The sequence below is a fragment of the Ptychodera flava genome, chromosome 13 (assembly GCF_041260155.1).
Source record: "Ptychodera flava strain L36383 chromosome 13, AS_Pfla_20210202, whole genome shotgun sequence".
Classification (NCBI taxonomy): domain Eukaryota; kingdom Metazoa; phylum Hemichordata; class Enteropneusta; family Ptychoderidae; genus Ptychodera; species Ptychodera flava.
The window spans coordinates 42337206-42356828 of NC_091940.1; the positions used below are offsets into that span (position 1 = coordinate 42337206).

The 19623-nt window shown below is 35.6% G+C and overlaps 1 protein-coding gene across 7 annotated transcripts in view; it reads left to right on the forward strand.

Annotated features, from left to right (window-relative positions):
* The window catches only part of LOC139148501 (uncharacterized), a 77984-nt gene extending 61487 nt beyond the window's left edge, over window positions 1–16497 (forward strand). For 3 of the 7 annotated variants that reach the window (XM_070719987.1, XM_070719989.1, XM_070719990.1), the window contains exons 7-12: window positions 1730–1759; window positions 2788–2958; window positions 3835–4026; window positions 10775–10930; window positions 13698–13928; window positions 15307–16441. In XM_070719987.1, the coding sequence (XP_070576088.1) occupies window positions 1730–1759; window positions 2788–2958; window positions 3835–4026; window positions 10775–10930; window positions 13698–13928; window positions 15307–16001 (1475 nt within the window). In that variant the 3' untranslated portion in view covers window positions 16002–16441. Of the gene's footprint in view, window positions 1–1729; window positions 1760–2787; window positions 2959–3834; window positions 4027–10774; window positions 10931–13697; window positions 13929–15306 lie in introns of all 7 variants that reach the window. The other 4 variants (XM_070719988.1, XM_070719992.1, XM_070719986.1 and 1 more) reach the window with 4 other exon arrangements.
* The last annotated feature ends 3126 nt before the right edge of the window (window positions 16498–19623 follow it).

Genomic DNA, 19623 nt, shown 5'->3' on the forward strand with positions numbered 1-19623 from the left:
CGTATTTGTGACAGGTCCTTATAGCAAACAAAACAGACTTCATACAAGGCATTACCCTTTATTATATGTCTAGGTTAAAAAATGGTAAAATTTGACGTTTAACAAGGTGCGATTCGCAATACTTTGACTTTACAGTTTCCTTTTCCAATATTTTTTCTGTTAAAAGTCTCTTTTATATTTTCATATGTCTCCTTAGCAAATAAAACAGATTGCACACAGAGAATTGCCCTTTTAATATGTTTAGGTAAAAATTGGTAGAATTTGAGATAAGCAGTGACAGTGATTTGCAATATAAAGTTTTGGGTATAGGGTAAGTTTGTCATATTTTATAAAAGCTATGGAAAATATTGCATATTAAAATATGTCATCTAAAAGAAGAATAAAATCCGTTACCAATGTTAGCCACAAGCTAGGTTATGTAAAAAAATAAGCTCAGCAGATGACTTACAAGAAGACAGGTTTAACGAAAATGCATGCGAGTTGGCAATACTGTAATTTTGCGGTACCCTTCAAAGTATGACCGGTAGACCTATAGCATTCCAATATTTTTCCTATCAAAAGTCTATTTCATAATTTGACATGTCCCTGTAGCGAATAAACAGATGTCATACAAAGCATTGCCTTTTGTGTTATGCCAAGGTAAAAAAGTGGTAGAATTTCAGATTTTTTGGGGTATTGGGTAAGTTTTTGTCCCATTTCATAAAAAGCTATCGAAGATATTGCATACTACATATGTCATTTTAAAGAGGAATAAATTTCCATTCTAATGGTATCCGACAAGTCAGGTAATATTAAAAAAACTTAGCAGATGACTTACAAGTACTACAAGAAAAATGCACGTGGGGAGCAAAATGGTTATTTTGCAGTACCGTTCAAAAGTCGACCATAACAGTTATTGCATCCCTTTTTTTTTCTGTCAAAATTCTATTTCGTATTCTAGGGATCCCATGGCTTCTACAAAGACAGGTTTGTTATTCTAAGGGTGCAAGTAGACCCTTCTAGCGCGCCCACGGCCTAACATATCTTGACTGCTGACATAGCGTCATCCTTTTATAGGATCTAATACCCTGCATTTTATGCATAAGATTGTGTTTTTTGTCTGTATTTCCCCGTTTAACAAGTCAGGAGGTGAAGAAAATTAAAAAGAATTTTCAAATAACTCTTTTCACAGTTTCTTATTGAAAATATCCACCTAAAGCTACCCAAAAACTTCTGCAGTTGACATTTACTAGGTGAGAAATACCTTCTGGCAGCCATTTTGAAAAAAAATGGTTGCCATGGCAACGCTTCGGTAGATTTTCAGTGGCTCGGTATCTGAATTTGTTCAGCACATATTAAGACACATTTCAGCCAAGTTTGGTGCTTTTATCACAAAATGCACAATGGGTTTGCCATGCCGCACCACTAAAAATGTTTGTACAAATTGTCTTTCCATTTTTAATTAACATTTTGTGTATTCACAACATCGTATCCAGTAGAACATTTTGGCGGAGTCAATGCTTATGCATTTTGAAGTCTTTGAAATTTTAGTCTTCCTTTTCACTAGCAAACTTTATGTAATAACTATGGCTATTCTGATCAATAATTTACAACCAACTTATCCAAACAATCTAAGGTATATATGGCTGTATGGCCAAGTGATTTATTGAAGTAGGGTCTCATTTACATGAAGTATTACACAGCTTGGTCTGACCACATTGTCTTTCTCTTCTTGTTTTTATGTTGTTAGATGTAAGATGGCTTAACAAACCATACACAGGTAGGTAAAAAAGGCCATTTGTACCTAACGATTATTTAAGTACTTTCTTATTGTTTTATATTATAAATGGGTGAAATGGTCTTTGTGCTATGCCTTCTGTTAGACCACACCATCAAATATATTGGCAGATGTAATGAATAACACGTGTTGTTAATCATTACATATGATAAAATTGTATTTGATCCTACATTAAATCTATAAATGTTCCAAGAAGTTGGTTTTGTCATCAAACTTTTATTTCAAATAGATTTCTATCAAAACTATAACATATATCAGGAATAGTTTTAAGTGCTATAATTAGCTGCTTAATTTTATGTGATGTCTTCTTACTTTAAAAATGGTTGCAAGTTGGCCATTTTATCACTATTACGCAGACATGCCTCAACAAATTTTATTAATATTTGGTACAAAATGGCCATTTTTAAAGAATTTTCATGCCTATAGCCATTATGCAGTCATGCGTGAACTCATCTTATTTTAAAATTGGTGTAGGCACAATGAATTATGATGAACTTTAATATTCATGCCAATTTGTATCATGATACTCTCCAATATTGCTGTCTGGTGGCCAAGTTGTCATGATTTTTCATGCCCAAAGCTGTTACACAGATTTGCATGCACAGATCCCATCAAAACTTGGTATAAGGACAATGCACTGTGACATATTATATGCTTCTCTGTGTTAGGATAAGTCTTCAGCCAATCAGGTGAATACCACAAGGATTGATGAGCTTGTAGCTTATGGCAACTCATATCACAAGTGACATTACTCCAACATTAAAACTTACCTGAAAACAAGAGCTTATGTGCTTGATCTCAATTTGCAAAAAATTGTGAAATCGCCTCAAAAAAACAATGTTATGTTGATTAGTCCCTTTTAACTGTGGGCTGTAAAATAAACTTTGCCTTTGTCCTTCCTTGAAAGTTGTTCACTTCATCTATTTGTTCAGAGATGAAACTGATAAAAAACCCGGCCATGTAACACTCGTATCAGTGACACTATTAACCAAAAAACTTCTCCATTTCAGATTGTGGAGCTTATACACTGAACCCACTAGGTGGAGTATTGGTCAAACGTCCCACTCTAGGATTAACTATTGCGATGTCCAACAGTTACTTGTACTATGATTGTATCTGGGTCATATCTGCTCCCATTGGAGAAAGGGTCCTCATTTATGCCCAAAAATTTCCTAGAGCCGGTAAGAACTAATTCATGTTCATTAATTCCATATTTCTCAATTACTCTCTTACATGGTCATGTAACTAGGTTTAAACATCAGTCTATTGAGCTTTATCACGTTTTATGGTAGGACTAATCACTGCATGAAACATGCCTTGTTGTCAGTATTTTTGATGACTGCAATTTAATGTAAACATCTACTGTATGCACGTTTATGGTACAATTTCATTGTGGATGCTTTTATAAAGATTTTACAAATTAGGGGTTTGAAGTACATGTAGGGTGTCAAAATTAATCAGGCCATTGCCTTCAAAAACAATTGAAATCCATGTAACAACCTTTCTCTTGTTTCTTTGTATGCTTCAAAAACCTGAGATCGTACAGTGAAACTTGACCTTGTGACTGCTTTGTAGTTTGTTTATCACCCATTTTCAATGGAACTTATGAGGGCAGGCAGAAGTAGTAGTACACACATTTTCATTTGCAGATAGAAAGTTCACCATGTAGGACTCAGAAAATGCAGTAGCCAATCGAATCGTACGCTGCAATTCATTGCAATTTTTTGAATTCAGGCTAAACATGCTACAAGGTGATTATAGTCGATAGTCTACTAAACTTTGTTTCACATCAAAGCGGCTGGATAGTTTGATTACACGGCTTGAAATACATATCTGAACCATTTCAGAAGGTAAAAATATTTTAGCAACGAAAGAGTATCAATTTGCCCAAAACGTAGCCAGTGAAATCGTGAAAGTCAATTTTGCCAGCTGCCAGTTCCTAATGAAATCCCTGCAAATGCATATGACGTTTGGAGGAAATAAGGAGTTTTCGTGTTCTTCTTTTGAATCTTTGAGTTTGAACTCACATTTTTGACCTGGTTTGATATTTGATACAGCTGCTGATGGGAGTGTTAACTTTCTAGAAATACATGATGGTGTCACTTCCATGGCTCCGTTACTTACTGCAGAATACAATTCATGGGCTTCACCAATTGTGAGTGACACTAATCAACTGTACATCAGATTTAAGGCCTGGTTCAGAAGTACAGATCTTCTGGTGGCTATATATGCTGCATTTGCATCAACAAGTAAGTGAACACTATTTTAAATTTTGATGACATCACCAGGTAACCAATAATATTATGTGATTCAAAGTATACAACATTTCCTGCAGACATGCCAACTTATTTTCCACAAATATTTCATGAAATGGAGTCAATTATTTACCCAAGAACACCTAAAAGTATATGAGCATTAAAATAGGATTTCACAAACTTGCAAATTTTACATTTGTTGATCATTATAAAAATTTCTACATATCGGTAGTGATTTTCTTGTTTAAAATATAATCAGTTTTTAAAAATTTCCAGCCTAACGTATGATCAAGACTTGTGCTTCATGCAATAGTTATCATGAACTTGATAACTTTAATGTAGCTGTGAAAATCTAACACAATGCATCATCAACTGTAAACAAAAACATCAAACATGCTAGTACCTTGAAGGGGTCCAACAAATCTGCTTCTCAGTATCAATAGATGGATGAAATAGCTTTTATCATAAGAAAAGGTCATCTGATGCCAAGCAAAACCTTATTATATACATATACCACGATTTGCAAGAGTTAGTCAAAGTAAGTCAGAGGCCATTGACTACAATATTTGGGAAAGTACTTTGCTCCATAGTTAACCCAAAGCCTTAAGGTACATGTAGAACGCGCCTCGTGGACAGACTCTCAAACTTTACAATTTTCTTCTCATACAACATTTGTGGGGGTTCATCACTTCACATGCTTAGACAATTTTTCTTTTTTTCCATAGAGTCAATGCAGGACAGACCATTTTGAATCTCAAATATTGGTACATCAAGGGTTATTTGTTTCTCTAGTACCAACATTTGCACGTTGACCCCCATTTTTATTCATGATTATGAAAGATAATGATTGAAAGATTACTAAAGGAAAGTTTGAACCAAAGTTTAAGTCTTACACTTTCAAGGCACATACTACCTCAAAACACCAATCCTCTGACCATTGGAGGAAGCCTATTGATAGGTCTGTGCATTATATCACAACTGTACACATGCTTTGATTCAATGACTCGCCAACATGTTGTTTTCTGATAGTGCCTATATACGCAAAAGGTGCCGAGCAAAGTTATGGTAGGTCACAGGTCTCCTAAAAATATAGGTGACATATCATTAATACCAACCCTCCAGGCCTTTTAGGAAGTGTACAATTAAATATCTGCAAGATTAATGGTGAGGCACCTAAATATATGCAAGTAAATGCCTCCTGAATGTGGAGATGCATGTTGCCAATTAACACAGTTGTTTTCAAAGGAATACTTCTCATCCAGGATGACAGGGAAACCCCTTTATTCTATATATTTTCAAAAAGCAGAGGTTCAAGTTTAGTATCAGGGTAGCAATAGTTTACTTGAAGGATGAAGGGGGTGTATATTCAGGGTAAAAAACCTCATTTTTGATATAAATGATAGAAATTAATTTAAGTCAAAAACATGACACTTTTCTGAAATGTAATACTTCACTTGAAAGAAGAGTACATGTAGAAAAAAAACGACTTTTAGTTTTCATTATCTATCCTCATGCTAAAATAGCAAAGGTTGAAAGACTGACACTCAAAAAAGTGATTAAAAACATGATTAGCAAAATTATAATGCCTCTTATTCAAAATGTAAGTCTAGAACTTTATTGCCAAACAAAATAGTTTTGTCATACAACATTTAAAGATCATAATCTGAAAATTTTGGAAAATTTGATCCAGCCAGAGTAGAATTGAATTCTTTCGAAATTTTGAAATTTGGAGAAAAGAGAAGCCAGGAAATTGGGTGATTTGCCTACATTTGCATAAATTAACACTTCTCTATCAAGCAACTTATGACTACTTGGCAAGCTAAAAGGTGAACCCAACCAATATTTTAATCTTGGATTGACAAATTGATTAAAATTGAATTTATATTCAAAAGTGATTTTTGAGCAAAATACGTTGTGTTGGGTGCAGCGCCCCCTTAAGGTATAATGCTCCTTAAAACCATGTCTAAATATGCACACACAGAGACAGATCAGAGAAAAATATAACTGTTACAGTTGAAATTTGTAGGAAAATTATCAGCAAAAATTTTGGTCATTTTTAGTGACCAACATTCAACATACATCATCTTCCCGGCTCCCAGTAGCTTTAACTTTTCATGATTTTTTTCTCACTGTACTTCAAAATATAAACCCATTGTTTTGAAACATTAAACTGTTGGTATACTTTTGAAGGAATTTGTGCTTGAGCAGTACAGTCCAACATTTTCTGCTGCACAAATTATGCTAATTTTACACAATAATTGTGCACCTGTCAAACTTTCAAAAGTGTCCACAATCTATGTACGTGGTGTATTCTACCAGTTGGCATTGATGTACATACATGTAGTGTTAGCATGCAATTGCTGTATTCAGGACAACCAAACTTTCAATGATAGATGAAAAGATGTGTACTTTAAATATGTAATTCAAACAATGGTAGAATGACTGGTATGCAAATGACAACATTTATTGGAAAAATAGTCAAAAATTACAAACTTATATGATAATTGTACTTGCCCAAGGGCTTTGAAATTTGGTGGGTATATTCCTATTTTGATGCAAATTCAGGTATATGCACACAAAGTGGATAAGATGACTATTATTATGTAGATTTGGTACATCTGTATGGAAGTTATCATCAGATTCACAGACACCTGTAGCATTAGCTCTGATATCGCAGTGGTGCTAGTGGTGGCTATCTAATGCACTCGGGTCAAGGGTCACAGCCATAATACCCCTGTGAACCAACCCATAGGCATTTTTGGCAGTTTACTACATGGATCGGTGTCGCTGATTTAACGTGCAAAATAATAAAATATATTTAGTCTTTGAATAAATAAACTTGTGTCATCTTTATCATTGAATATATAGTGATGTTTTTGTGTATGACAGTCTAATTGGCAAGAAACTATCTGATATACATATCATAACACAACCACCAATTCATTACTTTCTAGCTGGCTGTGTGCATGTATTCCAGCGCTGTGATGCATTATGGATTTGTGTAGTGGGTGTCCGCGAACTTTATCACCCTTTTAATCTGCAATCTTCTTGAGTCATTTGCTAAATCTCACATTTCTGAAAAAAGATGTATAGTGGACTAACAGTCAGAGACAGTATTTTTTATGTCATTCAGTATTTGCTTGCAATTTTGTGATTTTACTCCCAGAGAAATTACCTCACCAGCCATGCAATTTGGCTGGCTGGCTGCCAGCTTCCAATGAAAAGCCTGATGCTAGTGAGGAAATAAAAACATGAATCTAATGAAAATGGTCAAAGTTTCTTACGTCAGACAATATTTAATGTGTAACTGCGGTATTTGCAAAAAGATGTTCCTAGTAAAGGATTTAGGGGTTATTACACGAAGTTTGGGCGATACCGCGTCGTATTCGAGTGATGTGTCCGTATTTTGACGAGTTGCGCAGCAACGAGTCAAAATACGAACACATCACGAGAATACGACGTGGTATCGCCCAAACTTTGTGTAATAACCCCTTTATCATACATGCATGCTTTGGTTATGACTGTTTTCCTACAGACGCTCCGAAATTAGCGACGAAATCAACTTGAAATCGACCTTGCTTCCTCCAGGCTGTACTTATAAAAAGTTGGTTGCTAAGGAGTGATGACAACCGTATCACTTCTTGATATTATTCCGCTATTGGGCCATTCCACTTCAAAGGAGGGTTTATGGAGCACTTTTAAAGCAAACAAATTAAATATTACGATGTTGACACAGGTTTTCACAATTTGAAGAAGATTTATTTTTAGTTTAAAATGACGGTGGATGTAAAACATAGGCGGGAGTTTGTAAAATGGGTGTGTTTTCGTGTTTTGATACATAATCTCATCCCTGCCTGAAAGTTATGAGGCCGCCAAAATCGGGTCAAAATACTCGCGCCACGCTCAAACTCTATCGAGTATGAACAGCTGAGAGCACAGAGCAAGCAGCTCTGCGACATCTATGAATGCACATACAGTGGATATAATACCCGTACCAGTCAGTTTATCTCGAAAAATTATACATATTCCCAGACGTCAAATATGCCGAATTTACCATCTCAGTAAGCGGATTAGTGAAAACATGAAGTGAGTACACTGTAAGCTGTAGTGACTAGTGTCGTAACTCGTTCGTGATTTTTATTTGTTGCTGTACGAATAAAACATTTCAAAGGTATTTCCGTCGTCTGCTCGTATATTTTCGTTCCTGGCTTGCCTAAATAGAACTAAACTTATAAGCGAAAGTTTTACTTTCCCTAGATGGTACATTGTATCTGAAACCCGCACCGCATCGGTGCCACCAGACACGAACATGACCTGTGCACTGACAGGTACAAATATCATGTGCACCTTCAACCTTGTCTGTCGCGAGTATTTTCGTGCGATTGGATTTTCATGGCTCATTTACGACTGTAAACGATGTAATTCACCACTTGTAATTCAAGCTCATCAACAGAAACTTGTCGTAAAGCGATTCTATCATGATGCTCTGTCAACCGATATCTTTATGTGTAATCATACATCCATGGTGTAATCTTCAGCAGCGTAGACGACACGAAAACACTGCCGCCACGGGACCGGCCGTGAATTGACAGGTGTCGGCAAATTATACAAATTTTCAATACGTTTGTTTGTATGATTTTGGTACAACTGTACTTGTGCCTAAGTGTAATGCCCATAAAGTGACTGCAAACAACATAATTTTGACCATAATCATAATGACATTTCGGATTGTCATTTGTCTTATTCGCTCAGCTGTTTTATATGTACATATACCAACGATGGTCATGCATACAGCGAAGGTCACGCGTACGCGTCGCTGTAAGTAGTTCGGTTACAGTGAAAATATAATCCATATTTTCACTAGTTAAAATATGGGCTCATATCAGTACCGTCTGAACAATAGAAGAATGGCAATACAGGCATAGCATGTATGATAATATTCTGTATTTGATCAAAGTTGCAAATGAACAAAACAGATAGTCAACCATTACAACCCAATCAAGTAGTTAATCTCCCTACTGTAATCATAGTCAGCATATTCTAATTGCAAAGCTCTCTGAAAGAAGTGAAATATAAAAAATCTACAAATCTTTTAATTTCTTCTTAGTATTTGTGGGTATTCATGCATTGTTTAACTGGAAACACATTGCCATTAATGGTGCCATTTTAAAAAATCCAACATGACGCTTAAGATCATGTTCACTTATGATTTTATGTGCAAATATTAACCCCTTGACTACCTTGAACGCCGGATATATCAAGCGCAATATTGAATTACCATATACCTTGAGTGCCGGAAATATCTGGCACAGTGAAATAGGCGTATTTGCTTCATTTTTGTCCCTAAAAATCCCGTAATTTTGGTGTTGGCACGCAGCGCAACTAAGATTGATGTATTCCGATCTGGCCTGAATGTGATTGCACCCTGTATGTCCGAGTATGGCCAAAATCCGGAAGCAAATGTCGTGACCCTTGACCTCGACCCTGAAAGGTCAGGATGATCACAGAAGCATCGTGCTGATTGTTTACAGTTTTCAGAAGTACGGACGATCGCGAAGATGTTTATGGTTTGTTTTTTTTTACTGAAATGAAATGTTTATTTATCGAAAACAAAATATTTATATGTAAATACCGGTATGTTCTATTATTAACAGCAATATTCGTGAATGAAACAAGAGGAAATACAATTTTTTACTATAAACCAGTGAAATTTTATAGCAGACATATTATCAATATGACTGGTCACATGACTGGTCATGTGTTTGGTCATGTGATATGTTGTTCCCTAAAATGTATTTTTAAATATTGTGAATTATTTTTTGATAAATCATAACCATTTTAGATGCATGTTTCTGCAAGGAAGACATAAAGCAGGTGTTTACAAATATAAAATGTGTTGATTTTCAAATACAGAATCATGTCAGATGCTGATGTTTGTGGTTCATTTACTCTGCCTTTTGTGAGAAAAATCTTAAATAGGTACATCTATAAATAAAGTAAAGGGTAGTTATTATTACATATATGTAAAGACAATGCCATGAAAATTGCAACTGTATTCAAATTTGCGTCATTTTATGGATTCAAAACACATCCTGATGCTTCAAATATTCATATTCTTTGCCAACTCTGGTCACATGATGTGTCATGTGACCAGTCACGTGACCTGGAAATACAAAACTCATGTATGAAAAAGTGGGAAATTTCATGCTGATTCAGAAAATATATGGTTTATTGGTACTCACTTAAATTTTACTCTAAGCAGTGTTCATGCAATGACCACACCCAAGATTTTATCAATATTTACAAAAGGGGCCTGGTATATAGGAATACATTGGCCTTGGTAGTCAAGGGGTTAAAATGCAGAAGACATGCATGCCACCTGTAAAATTGTGTCATTTATTAGCCCAGAGATTTTTGAAAAGAAGCCATTTTAAATTTTCAGAAAATCCACTCCGTAAGCCTGGTCACATGTCCAGGTGAAATTCAAAAGGTAGAGGTGTTTGAGGACATTCTAGACCATTTGCCAAGTTTCAGAGGTTTAAAGTGTGCATTAGTTTTCAAGTTCTAGGGCAACAAAAATGTGGTGGAAGAAATAGCAAAAGAAGAAGAAGACAAGAAAAATAATCTTTAAAATGAACAGAGGCCAGTGTCAGCGAGATTGGAGCCCCTGGAGCCACCTAATAAAAATGATTACAAACATTGTAAGACTGTAATACACACAATATGATTCAATGTTTTCTAGGTAATGGATCGTGTCACAATGGATTCTTTTTCTGTGGTTCCAGCCGATGTATACATGCAAATTTAGTTTGTGACGGATTTGACCACTGTCATGAATCTGGTATTATTGACGGTGTTGAAGACAGAGATGAAGATAATTGCCATATTAGTACAACAGGTGATAAACTTAATCTCCAGTGTGTCCTCATATCACAGAGCACACCACATCTTATATTTCATAACTTTCTCCTTCAACTTGAAACAACCAACTTGATATACATGTATGTTGAACCATAGTATGCATGTCTGATGTGTTGCGTCAGAGGCATTTCATGTGTTTTGAAATCACATTGAAGCTACTGTAGTCTATTCATTCAATTTCTAGAACACAAGACCACTGTATCACAGTTTCCTTAAAATGTCATACAGTAGACCAAAACATCACTGTCAGAACAAATTGTCAAACAGCAGACCACACCATCATTGTGTGCATCAATGTCAAACAGCAGACCACACCATCATTGTGTGCATCAAATGTCAAACAGCAGACCACACTGTACATCATTTGTCAAACTGCGGACCACACCATCATTGTGTGCATCAAATGTCAAACAGCAGACCACACCATCATTGTGTGCATCAATGTCAAACAGCAGACCACACCATCATTTTGTGCATCAATGTCAAACAGCAGACCACACCATCATTGTGTGCATCAAATGTCAAACAGCAGACCACACTGTACATCATTTGTCAAACCGCGGACCACACCATCATTGTGTGCATCAATGTCAAACAACAGACCACACCATAATTGCGTGCATCAAATGTCAAACAACAGACCACACTGTACATCATTTGTCAAACAGCAGACCACACTGTACATCATTTGTCAAACCGCGGACTAAACAATCATTGTGTGCATCAAATGTCAAACTGCGGACCACACCATAATTGTGTGCATCAATGTCAAACAGCAGACCACACCATCATTTTGTGCATCAATGTCAAACAGCAGACCACACCATCATTGTGTGCATCAAATGTCAAACAGCAGACCACACTGTACATCATTTGTCAAACCGCGGACCACACCATCATTGTGTGCATCAATGTCAAACAACAGACCACACCATAATTGCGTGCATCAAATGTCAAACAACAGACCACACTGTACATCATTTGTCAAACAGCAGACCACACTGTACATCATTTGTCAAACCGCCGACTAAACAATCATTGTGTGCATCAAATGTCAAACCACGGACCACACCATAATTGTGTGCATCAATGTCAAACAGCAGACCACACCATCATTTTGTGCATCAATGTCAAACAGCAGACCACACCATCATTGTTTGCATCAAATGTCAAACAGCAGACCACACTGTACATCATTTGTCAAACCGCGGACCACACCATCATTGTGTGCATCAATGTCAAACAACAGACCACACCATCATTGTGTGCATCAAATGTCAAACAGCAGACCACACTGTACATCATTTGTCAAACTGCGGACTAAACATTGTGTGCATCAAATGTCAAACCGCGGACCACACCATCATTGTGTGCATCAAATGTCAAACGGCAGACCACACTGTACATCATTTGTCAAACCGCGGACCAAACCATCATTGTGTGCATCAAATGTCAAACCGCGGACCACACCATCATTGTGTGCATCAAATGTCAAACAGCAGACCACACTGTACATCATTTGTCAAACCGCGGACCACACCATCATTGTGTGCATCAATGTCAAACAACAGACCACACCATCATTGTGTGCATCAAATGTCAAACAGCAGACCACACTGTACATCATTTGTCAAACTGCGGACTAAACATTGTGTGCATCAAATGTCAAACCGCGGACCACACCATCATTGTGTGCATCAAATGTCAAACGGCAGACCACACTGTACATCATTTGTCAAACCGCGGACTAAACAATCATTGTGTGCATCAAATGTCAAACCGCGGACCACACCATCATTTTGTGCATCAAATGTCAAACCGCAGACCACACCATCATTGTGTGCATCAAATGTCAAACCGTGGACCACACCATCATTGTATGCACCCATTGTTAAGCACACCACACCATCATTGTCTGCCTCAGTTGTCATACAATTGACCATGTCGTCAGTGAATGCACCATACGTCAAACAGCAAATGATTAGCACTATTGTCTGTACTGGTTGTCATACAGCAGACCAGATCATTATTGTCTGCACCAATTGTCAAACGGGAGACCATAGCATCATCATCTGTACCATTTGCCATACAGCAGACCATACCAACGTTTTCTGCATCAATGTCTGCAGCAAGTTTCATGCAGAGACCATGGCATAATGGTCCATGCCAATTGCCATACAGCATGCAATGTTATCATTGTCTGCACCACTTGTCGTATAAAGCAGACCAAAACATTACTGGCTGTACAGATTGTCATACAGCAGACCATACCATTATTGGCTTCACCAAATATCATGCGGCAGACCTCAATGTCATTGTTGAACCAGTTATTATACACAGTAGACCACAGCATCATTGTCTGTACCAATTGTCATACAACAGACTATAACACCAGTGGTAGAAATAGACAAGCTGAGGGTTAAGTATTTTTCAGCTTATATATATTGATCAAGATATTTTGCAGTGGGGCATGGAAATGTGAATGATATCATTCATAATCAAGTAACTTTCTTGACTGCTCCATCATAAACACATAAAGCTATTCAAATTTTCATGATAGCTCCATAAGCATTAACATAACCACCATTGATTGTGTCCTTTTGAGGCATTTACCTTCCATGTATAATTATTCATAATTATACCCAGTGTAGTATTTTTCCTTGGTTGTTGTGCATGTCCACAGAACGCTTTACATTACTATGTTGAATGATGAAGATTTCCCCTTCACTCTTTGTCTCTGGTAGGTACCAATTCAGGGGTATCAGATGGTGGGTCAAACAGCACTTTTAATGAAGATCCTTCTGTTACAGACGATCCTGGAGTCAGTGCAGATGTTATGTATACTGTCAGTGCTGTGTCTGTCTTCTCAATGATGTTTCTGTTAGTTCTGATCAGTGCCAAGATATGGATGAACAAACGACGGCAAGAGCGAGCCAGAACCAGGTCATTTGTCAGTACAATCAGTGGTAATCAAGGTATGAATCATAGATAAGATAAAGTATGGTGTTCCATTAAAATTTGAAAAAGCCATTTTTAGATCTCTTTGGTATATGTATATATAACAAAGAGAGCTTCTATGGTAAGATTGTGGCGTCTGAATGTCTGTATGTATGTGGGTATGTAAGCGTGTGTGCAGATATATGTCTGACCACATCAAAAACTCCAAAACCAAGATACCTATCATCTTAGTATTTGGTGTACAGGTGCACCCAGGGGAGGAAATGTGAATTTGTTCAAATGAAATGTCAGTATCAAAAATATGCAAATGAGGTAAAAAAAAAAAGAAAAAAAAAAAAAGAAGAAAATCCTGCAAATAGCTAAAACTCTGCACCACAAGCCTGATTTGGTTGAAACATGGTATGCAGGTTTTTATGGCAACTTTAGTTAGATTTGTTCAAATTGTTGTGAAGTTATTATAGTTGAATTTTGGGGCAAGTTTTCCCATTTTCAATACAAAACCATTCATCTTTTAAACTGTATGTCCCATTGCTTTGACAGTTGGTATGCATAATCATAAGGTTAACCTATGTGAGATTTATTAAAATTGTCATATTTGTATTTTTGGGACAATTTGTTTTGCATTTTTGGTCAAAATATCCCTTTCTCTGAATTAACTATTCTGATTACTTTGAAACTTGGTGTGCATAAGAGGCAACCTTAGGAGAATGTCTTCAAATTGTGGTGAAATTTTCGCATTTGTTTTTTAAGGCAATTTTATCCATTTTTGGTAAAAAAATCATTTTCTCTCGAATAACTTGTTCAAAATAATGTGTTGAAACTTAGTATGCATATTCCAAGGGGTAACTTAGTGAAGTATACTCACTCAGGCCTGCCACAGTGAACCAAATGTATGCCAAGTATCATTGACGCTATGTTTACTTTTTGCTGTTGATTGGATTTATGTCTTTTAACTTTCAAGTATTTTTTTGTCTCAAGTTTGGCTTTAATATGGCTGTTTAATAGTATGCTTTACATTTGATGTGATATTAGTTAATTTCTGTTTGTACCTCTCTTTCAAGAGTGGACATGTGCACAGAAAATTCATCAAAAGAAAAATTAATGAATGACTACACTGCAAATATAAATATAATGACAAGAAATGAAAAATATCTGTAGAAGTTGCATGTCTATTGAGAAATCTGTTTGTGATATCGGTTAATTTCTGTTTGTACCTCTCTTTCAAGAGTGGACATATGCACAGAAAATTCATCAAAAGAAAAATTAATGAATGACTACACTGCAAATATAAATATAATGACAAGAAATAAAAATATCTGTAGAAGTTGCATGTCTATTGAGAAATCTGTTTGTTAAGTTACATGTCTATTGACAAATCTGTTTGTTTGTCTTTAGATACATTCAGTGGCAGAGGTTCACGTGCTGAGATTGAATTAGCCAGCAATGCAGCTGTAAGTGTGACAACTCATACAGGACCAATTTATATTAATCCTATATTTGAGGCGCCTCCTCCGTATGAACAAATAATGGGCCCAGTGCATGGTGAGACAGTACGAGGCAGGAGGTACTCTTTTGATCCACCTCCATATTCTGAAGAAGACCTGCCTGTCATGTCAAATATCTGTAGTATGAATGCTTCAAACAGACATCCAATCTTCGCACATACAAATTCACAAAATGTCATGGACCACACAGTTAGGAGGCACAGTGAAATGAACAGAAGAGAAGTGATTCCAAGTGGATATAGTGAAATGGACACTGAGGGCAGACTGCAGGCAGCTGCCCTGTCTATGAGAAGTTTGCATCAATTACATCAAAGAACTGTAGATTTTAATAGGAGTAACAACCTTGATCAAAGTGATGCTGTGAATAATAATCATACTGCCATAACAGAGAACACTGATGAAGAGGAGAGTGTACATGATTGTAATGACAAAGGTAGTACATATGATTCATCAACATTGGTAGCATTTTATGCAAAAGACGAGGAGATGGAAGATGCTGAGGAGAGACAAGTGCAGTCTGGTACAAGTGATGAAAACTGTACTGGGGATATTTATGTTGCATCAGATGATGTTTTACAAGTTTGATAGAGAAGTTATGAGGTGTGTAGCAGCATTTTAAGGAGTTTTAAGTCTTCTTTTCCCATCAGCAATGAATCCATGATATGTAATGATTCTGCCATTTACAACAGTACAATTTTAGTTTTAAATGTCTACATTTATGATGAGATATTTTAACGATGTCTTTCAAATCAAGTCAAACCCTATGTACATATGATACTTTTGTCTTTATTAGAAAATGTAAAAATTTTGTGTTTGGGTTTTTGCATCAACATGGTTATTATGGTATTTCTATGATGTTGTAAATCATCAATTGATCCAATTGCAAAAGTATTCCTGTGTAAGTGGAAGAGATTTGTGAGTCTCCCAATTTTCTGCAGCTTGAAATTTCAACATGAAATAATGACCCATTTCTTAAACTTCTTTTAACAGTGACAAAGAAACTGTCTTTACCAAAATCTATGCCCATAAGATAGAAAATAAAAGTGACCTCAATGAACATCACTCCAAAAATAAGATGTATCGCACATCCATTGGTGTTGTGGATTTTGCAGGATTTACTCTGATGATCATTATGTAAGGGAGTCCCTCAACTCAATATAAACAAAACTTTGATCTTACAATAAGCCAGACAGGACTTTGTTTAAGGAGGTAAAATGATGAGATGCAAATGAAAATTTGCTTATCCTGCCCATTTATTTTTGCAGTCTACAAAAATGCTAATCGTTATTGTTTGACAATGATAGCAATCAAATTAATTCAATAATATTTATCAATTTTGATTATTGTTCAGGTTACGAGAAATTGTTGGACTTAATGAATTTTTCTTGCCAGTTGATGTATGGGAAAAATGTTCAATATGTCAAGTCTTTGTGAGAATTCATTAGAACATTAATTGAAATAGTGTGAATATTATCTGTCAGCATTAGATCTTTAAATTAAAAAGCAATCCTACAAACACTTCAGCAAAATATCACATTGTATTTATTGATTCTCTTCTTTCTTATATGAATGTACTTTTCAGTAATCATAATGAGCAAGTTTGTATTGCAAATATGTTATTTATTGCTCACAGATATGCAAATTCTTGCACAAATGTTGTACTTCATAGATTTTTTGATCCACAGGCACAAGAAGTTTTCAAGTAGGATTCTTGAAATATTTCTTTAACAAAAGAAACAATTTACTTGCAAGAGATTATTGCCTATGTGTTTCTTTTTGTATAAATTGTAATAGCATTTCATCAGCATTAAACTCTTTTCATTGCTGTTAATTATGCTACAGTCTCATTTTAATGATTGCAAAATTATTTGTTCCAAAGGCTTCAGTGTTTTGCTTGACATCTGTCCTTCTAGGGGGCAGTACTTCCATACTTTGATTAGGACCAGTTGATAGTTTTCTTACTTCCTTCTTATAACCGCAATGGAAATGTCCAAATAAGTCGTATTATTTTCACTTTCAAGTCACATTACTGCAAAATCAAAGAAGGCATGCTGAAGGAGTTCATTGGCTGAATATTTTAGTGGAGTATCATAATAATCTTGTGCCTTACTAAAATGCCAACTAACACAACAAATTCAGACAATTGATGTAACTCTTTGTGAAGACCTGAATCTTGCAGTTAAATGTAACAGTCAGAATCAGTTCAGCTGAAGACCAAGATAATCAATATACAGGCTTCTTGTTTTGGCTGAATTTCTATGATTGTTAGATTCAAATTTCTCTCATAGTTAGCCTCTCCACATTTTTAACACATTTTTCATGGCTGAAAGAAAAGAAAATTGACCTTGTGCATTTAAATATTATCAGTAACTGACAGCTGTTCTTTCTGTTCAGAAATTTTGTCTGTAAGTTTTGTTAATCAAGCATACATTACTGAGACAACTTTATTAAGAGCTTTTGTTTAACATCAACAACTTTCTGGCAGTTTATCATAAGGAGGCTTCAGAGGTATCAATTGTATGGGATATATTTATTGTTGTAAAATCAGGAATTAATGTGCCACCAAAACAATGCAATCATTATATTGAACATGGTGGTCACACATCTCTGATTTTCCTTCATCATGAATGAAAGAAGTCGCGATAAAAATGACACCTGTTATTTGTTAGAGATCATACAAGTTTATTTTCAGGTATAATTCAGAGTATAGTGGACTGAAGATGATATTGTTACTTTGATATTTTCTCAGATGTAAATTTGAATTGTGTATTTTTGTAAATTAAGATGTAATAAATGATTTATATTTAAAGAGAATAATTTGTATACGATTGTATATAAGTAGTTGATGTTTGATTATCGAAAGATTAAGAATAAAACATGAATTTATAAGGTTTTGTTTCCCTTGCACTTTTAGCTCTTATTTTGCATATATATATATATATATATATATATATATATATATATAATATATATATATATATATATATATATATATATATATATATATATATATATATATATATATATATATATATATATATATATATATATATATATATATATATATATATATATATATATCACAGGGAGCTTATATGGTCAGTCAGTGGCATTTGTATGTGTGGATGGATGGATTCCAGAATGTATCTTTATATGTTCATCAATGTCCACAAAGTGAAAACCACAACCATTTTAGTATTTAGTGTCCAGGTGCTCCAAGTAATGGGCATGTGAATTTCAAAAATATGAAGAAAAGGGAAGAAAGGTAAAATCCTGCAAATAACTCTGCCAAATTTACTTGAGACCTTGGTATGCAGGTTGCTTTAGGTAAACTAACGTGTGCCAAAGGTCTGATGAAATTTGCATGTTTGTAGCTTTTATGATAATTTTATCTGTTTTGGCCAAAAATCATCTTCTCTAAAAATGCTGCGGAATTGCTCTTAAACTTGGTATGCATGATCTAGGAGTGTCCTCTTCTCACGTTTATTTAATGGGTGTTGAGCCTCGATCACTTGGAAGAACGTTGAGGGCGTATCGTATCGTACGGAAAAAAGCCTACTCAGCGAAATGGCGAAATCACGAAATCACGATTTTTAGCTCATATTTGGTTTTATATATAAATATCAAAAAGAGCTTATATGATGAGTCTAAGTGGCGTCTGTGTCTGTATATTTATGGGTATGTGCGGATGCATGTCCGTCACACACAAAGGCTCCCATACCGCCAAAGCTACTGTCTCAGTATTTGGTGTACAGGTAGATGTAGTAGGGGTTGAGATGTGAATTTGTTCAAATGAACACATCAGTGTCAAAAATGTGCAAATGAGGTAAGAAAAAGCGAAATTCTGAAACAGGCTTGAAACAGGCTTACTCCCCTGACTTGAGTCACTTCCTGTCATTGTTTATGAACTGTTACATATTAACAGACCTGCTCAAACCATAGACATTAGAGGGGAGGAAGACCGTCTATGGTCAAACTAAGGGGGGCTAGCTGCCTTTCTGCTATGCATGTTGCTAAAGTTCTCCAGTACCTAAAGTTTCTATCTCCCTTTTTATAGAGCAAAGAAACTAAACCAAGTTTCTGGCTATTCGTCAATTCCCCTGAATTAAAGCAAGTGTTAAGTGTTTCAATTAGGTCAGACCCTAAAATATGCCAGAAGCATTTATAGAATTCCACTGAAAGGCCATCAGAACCTGGTGACTTATTG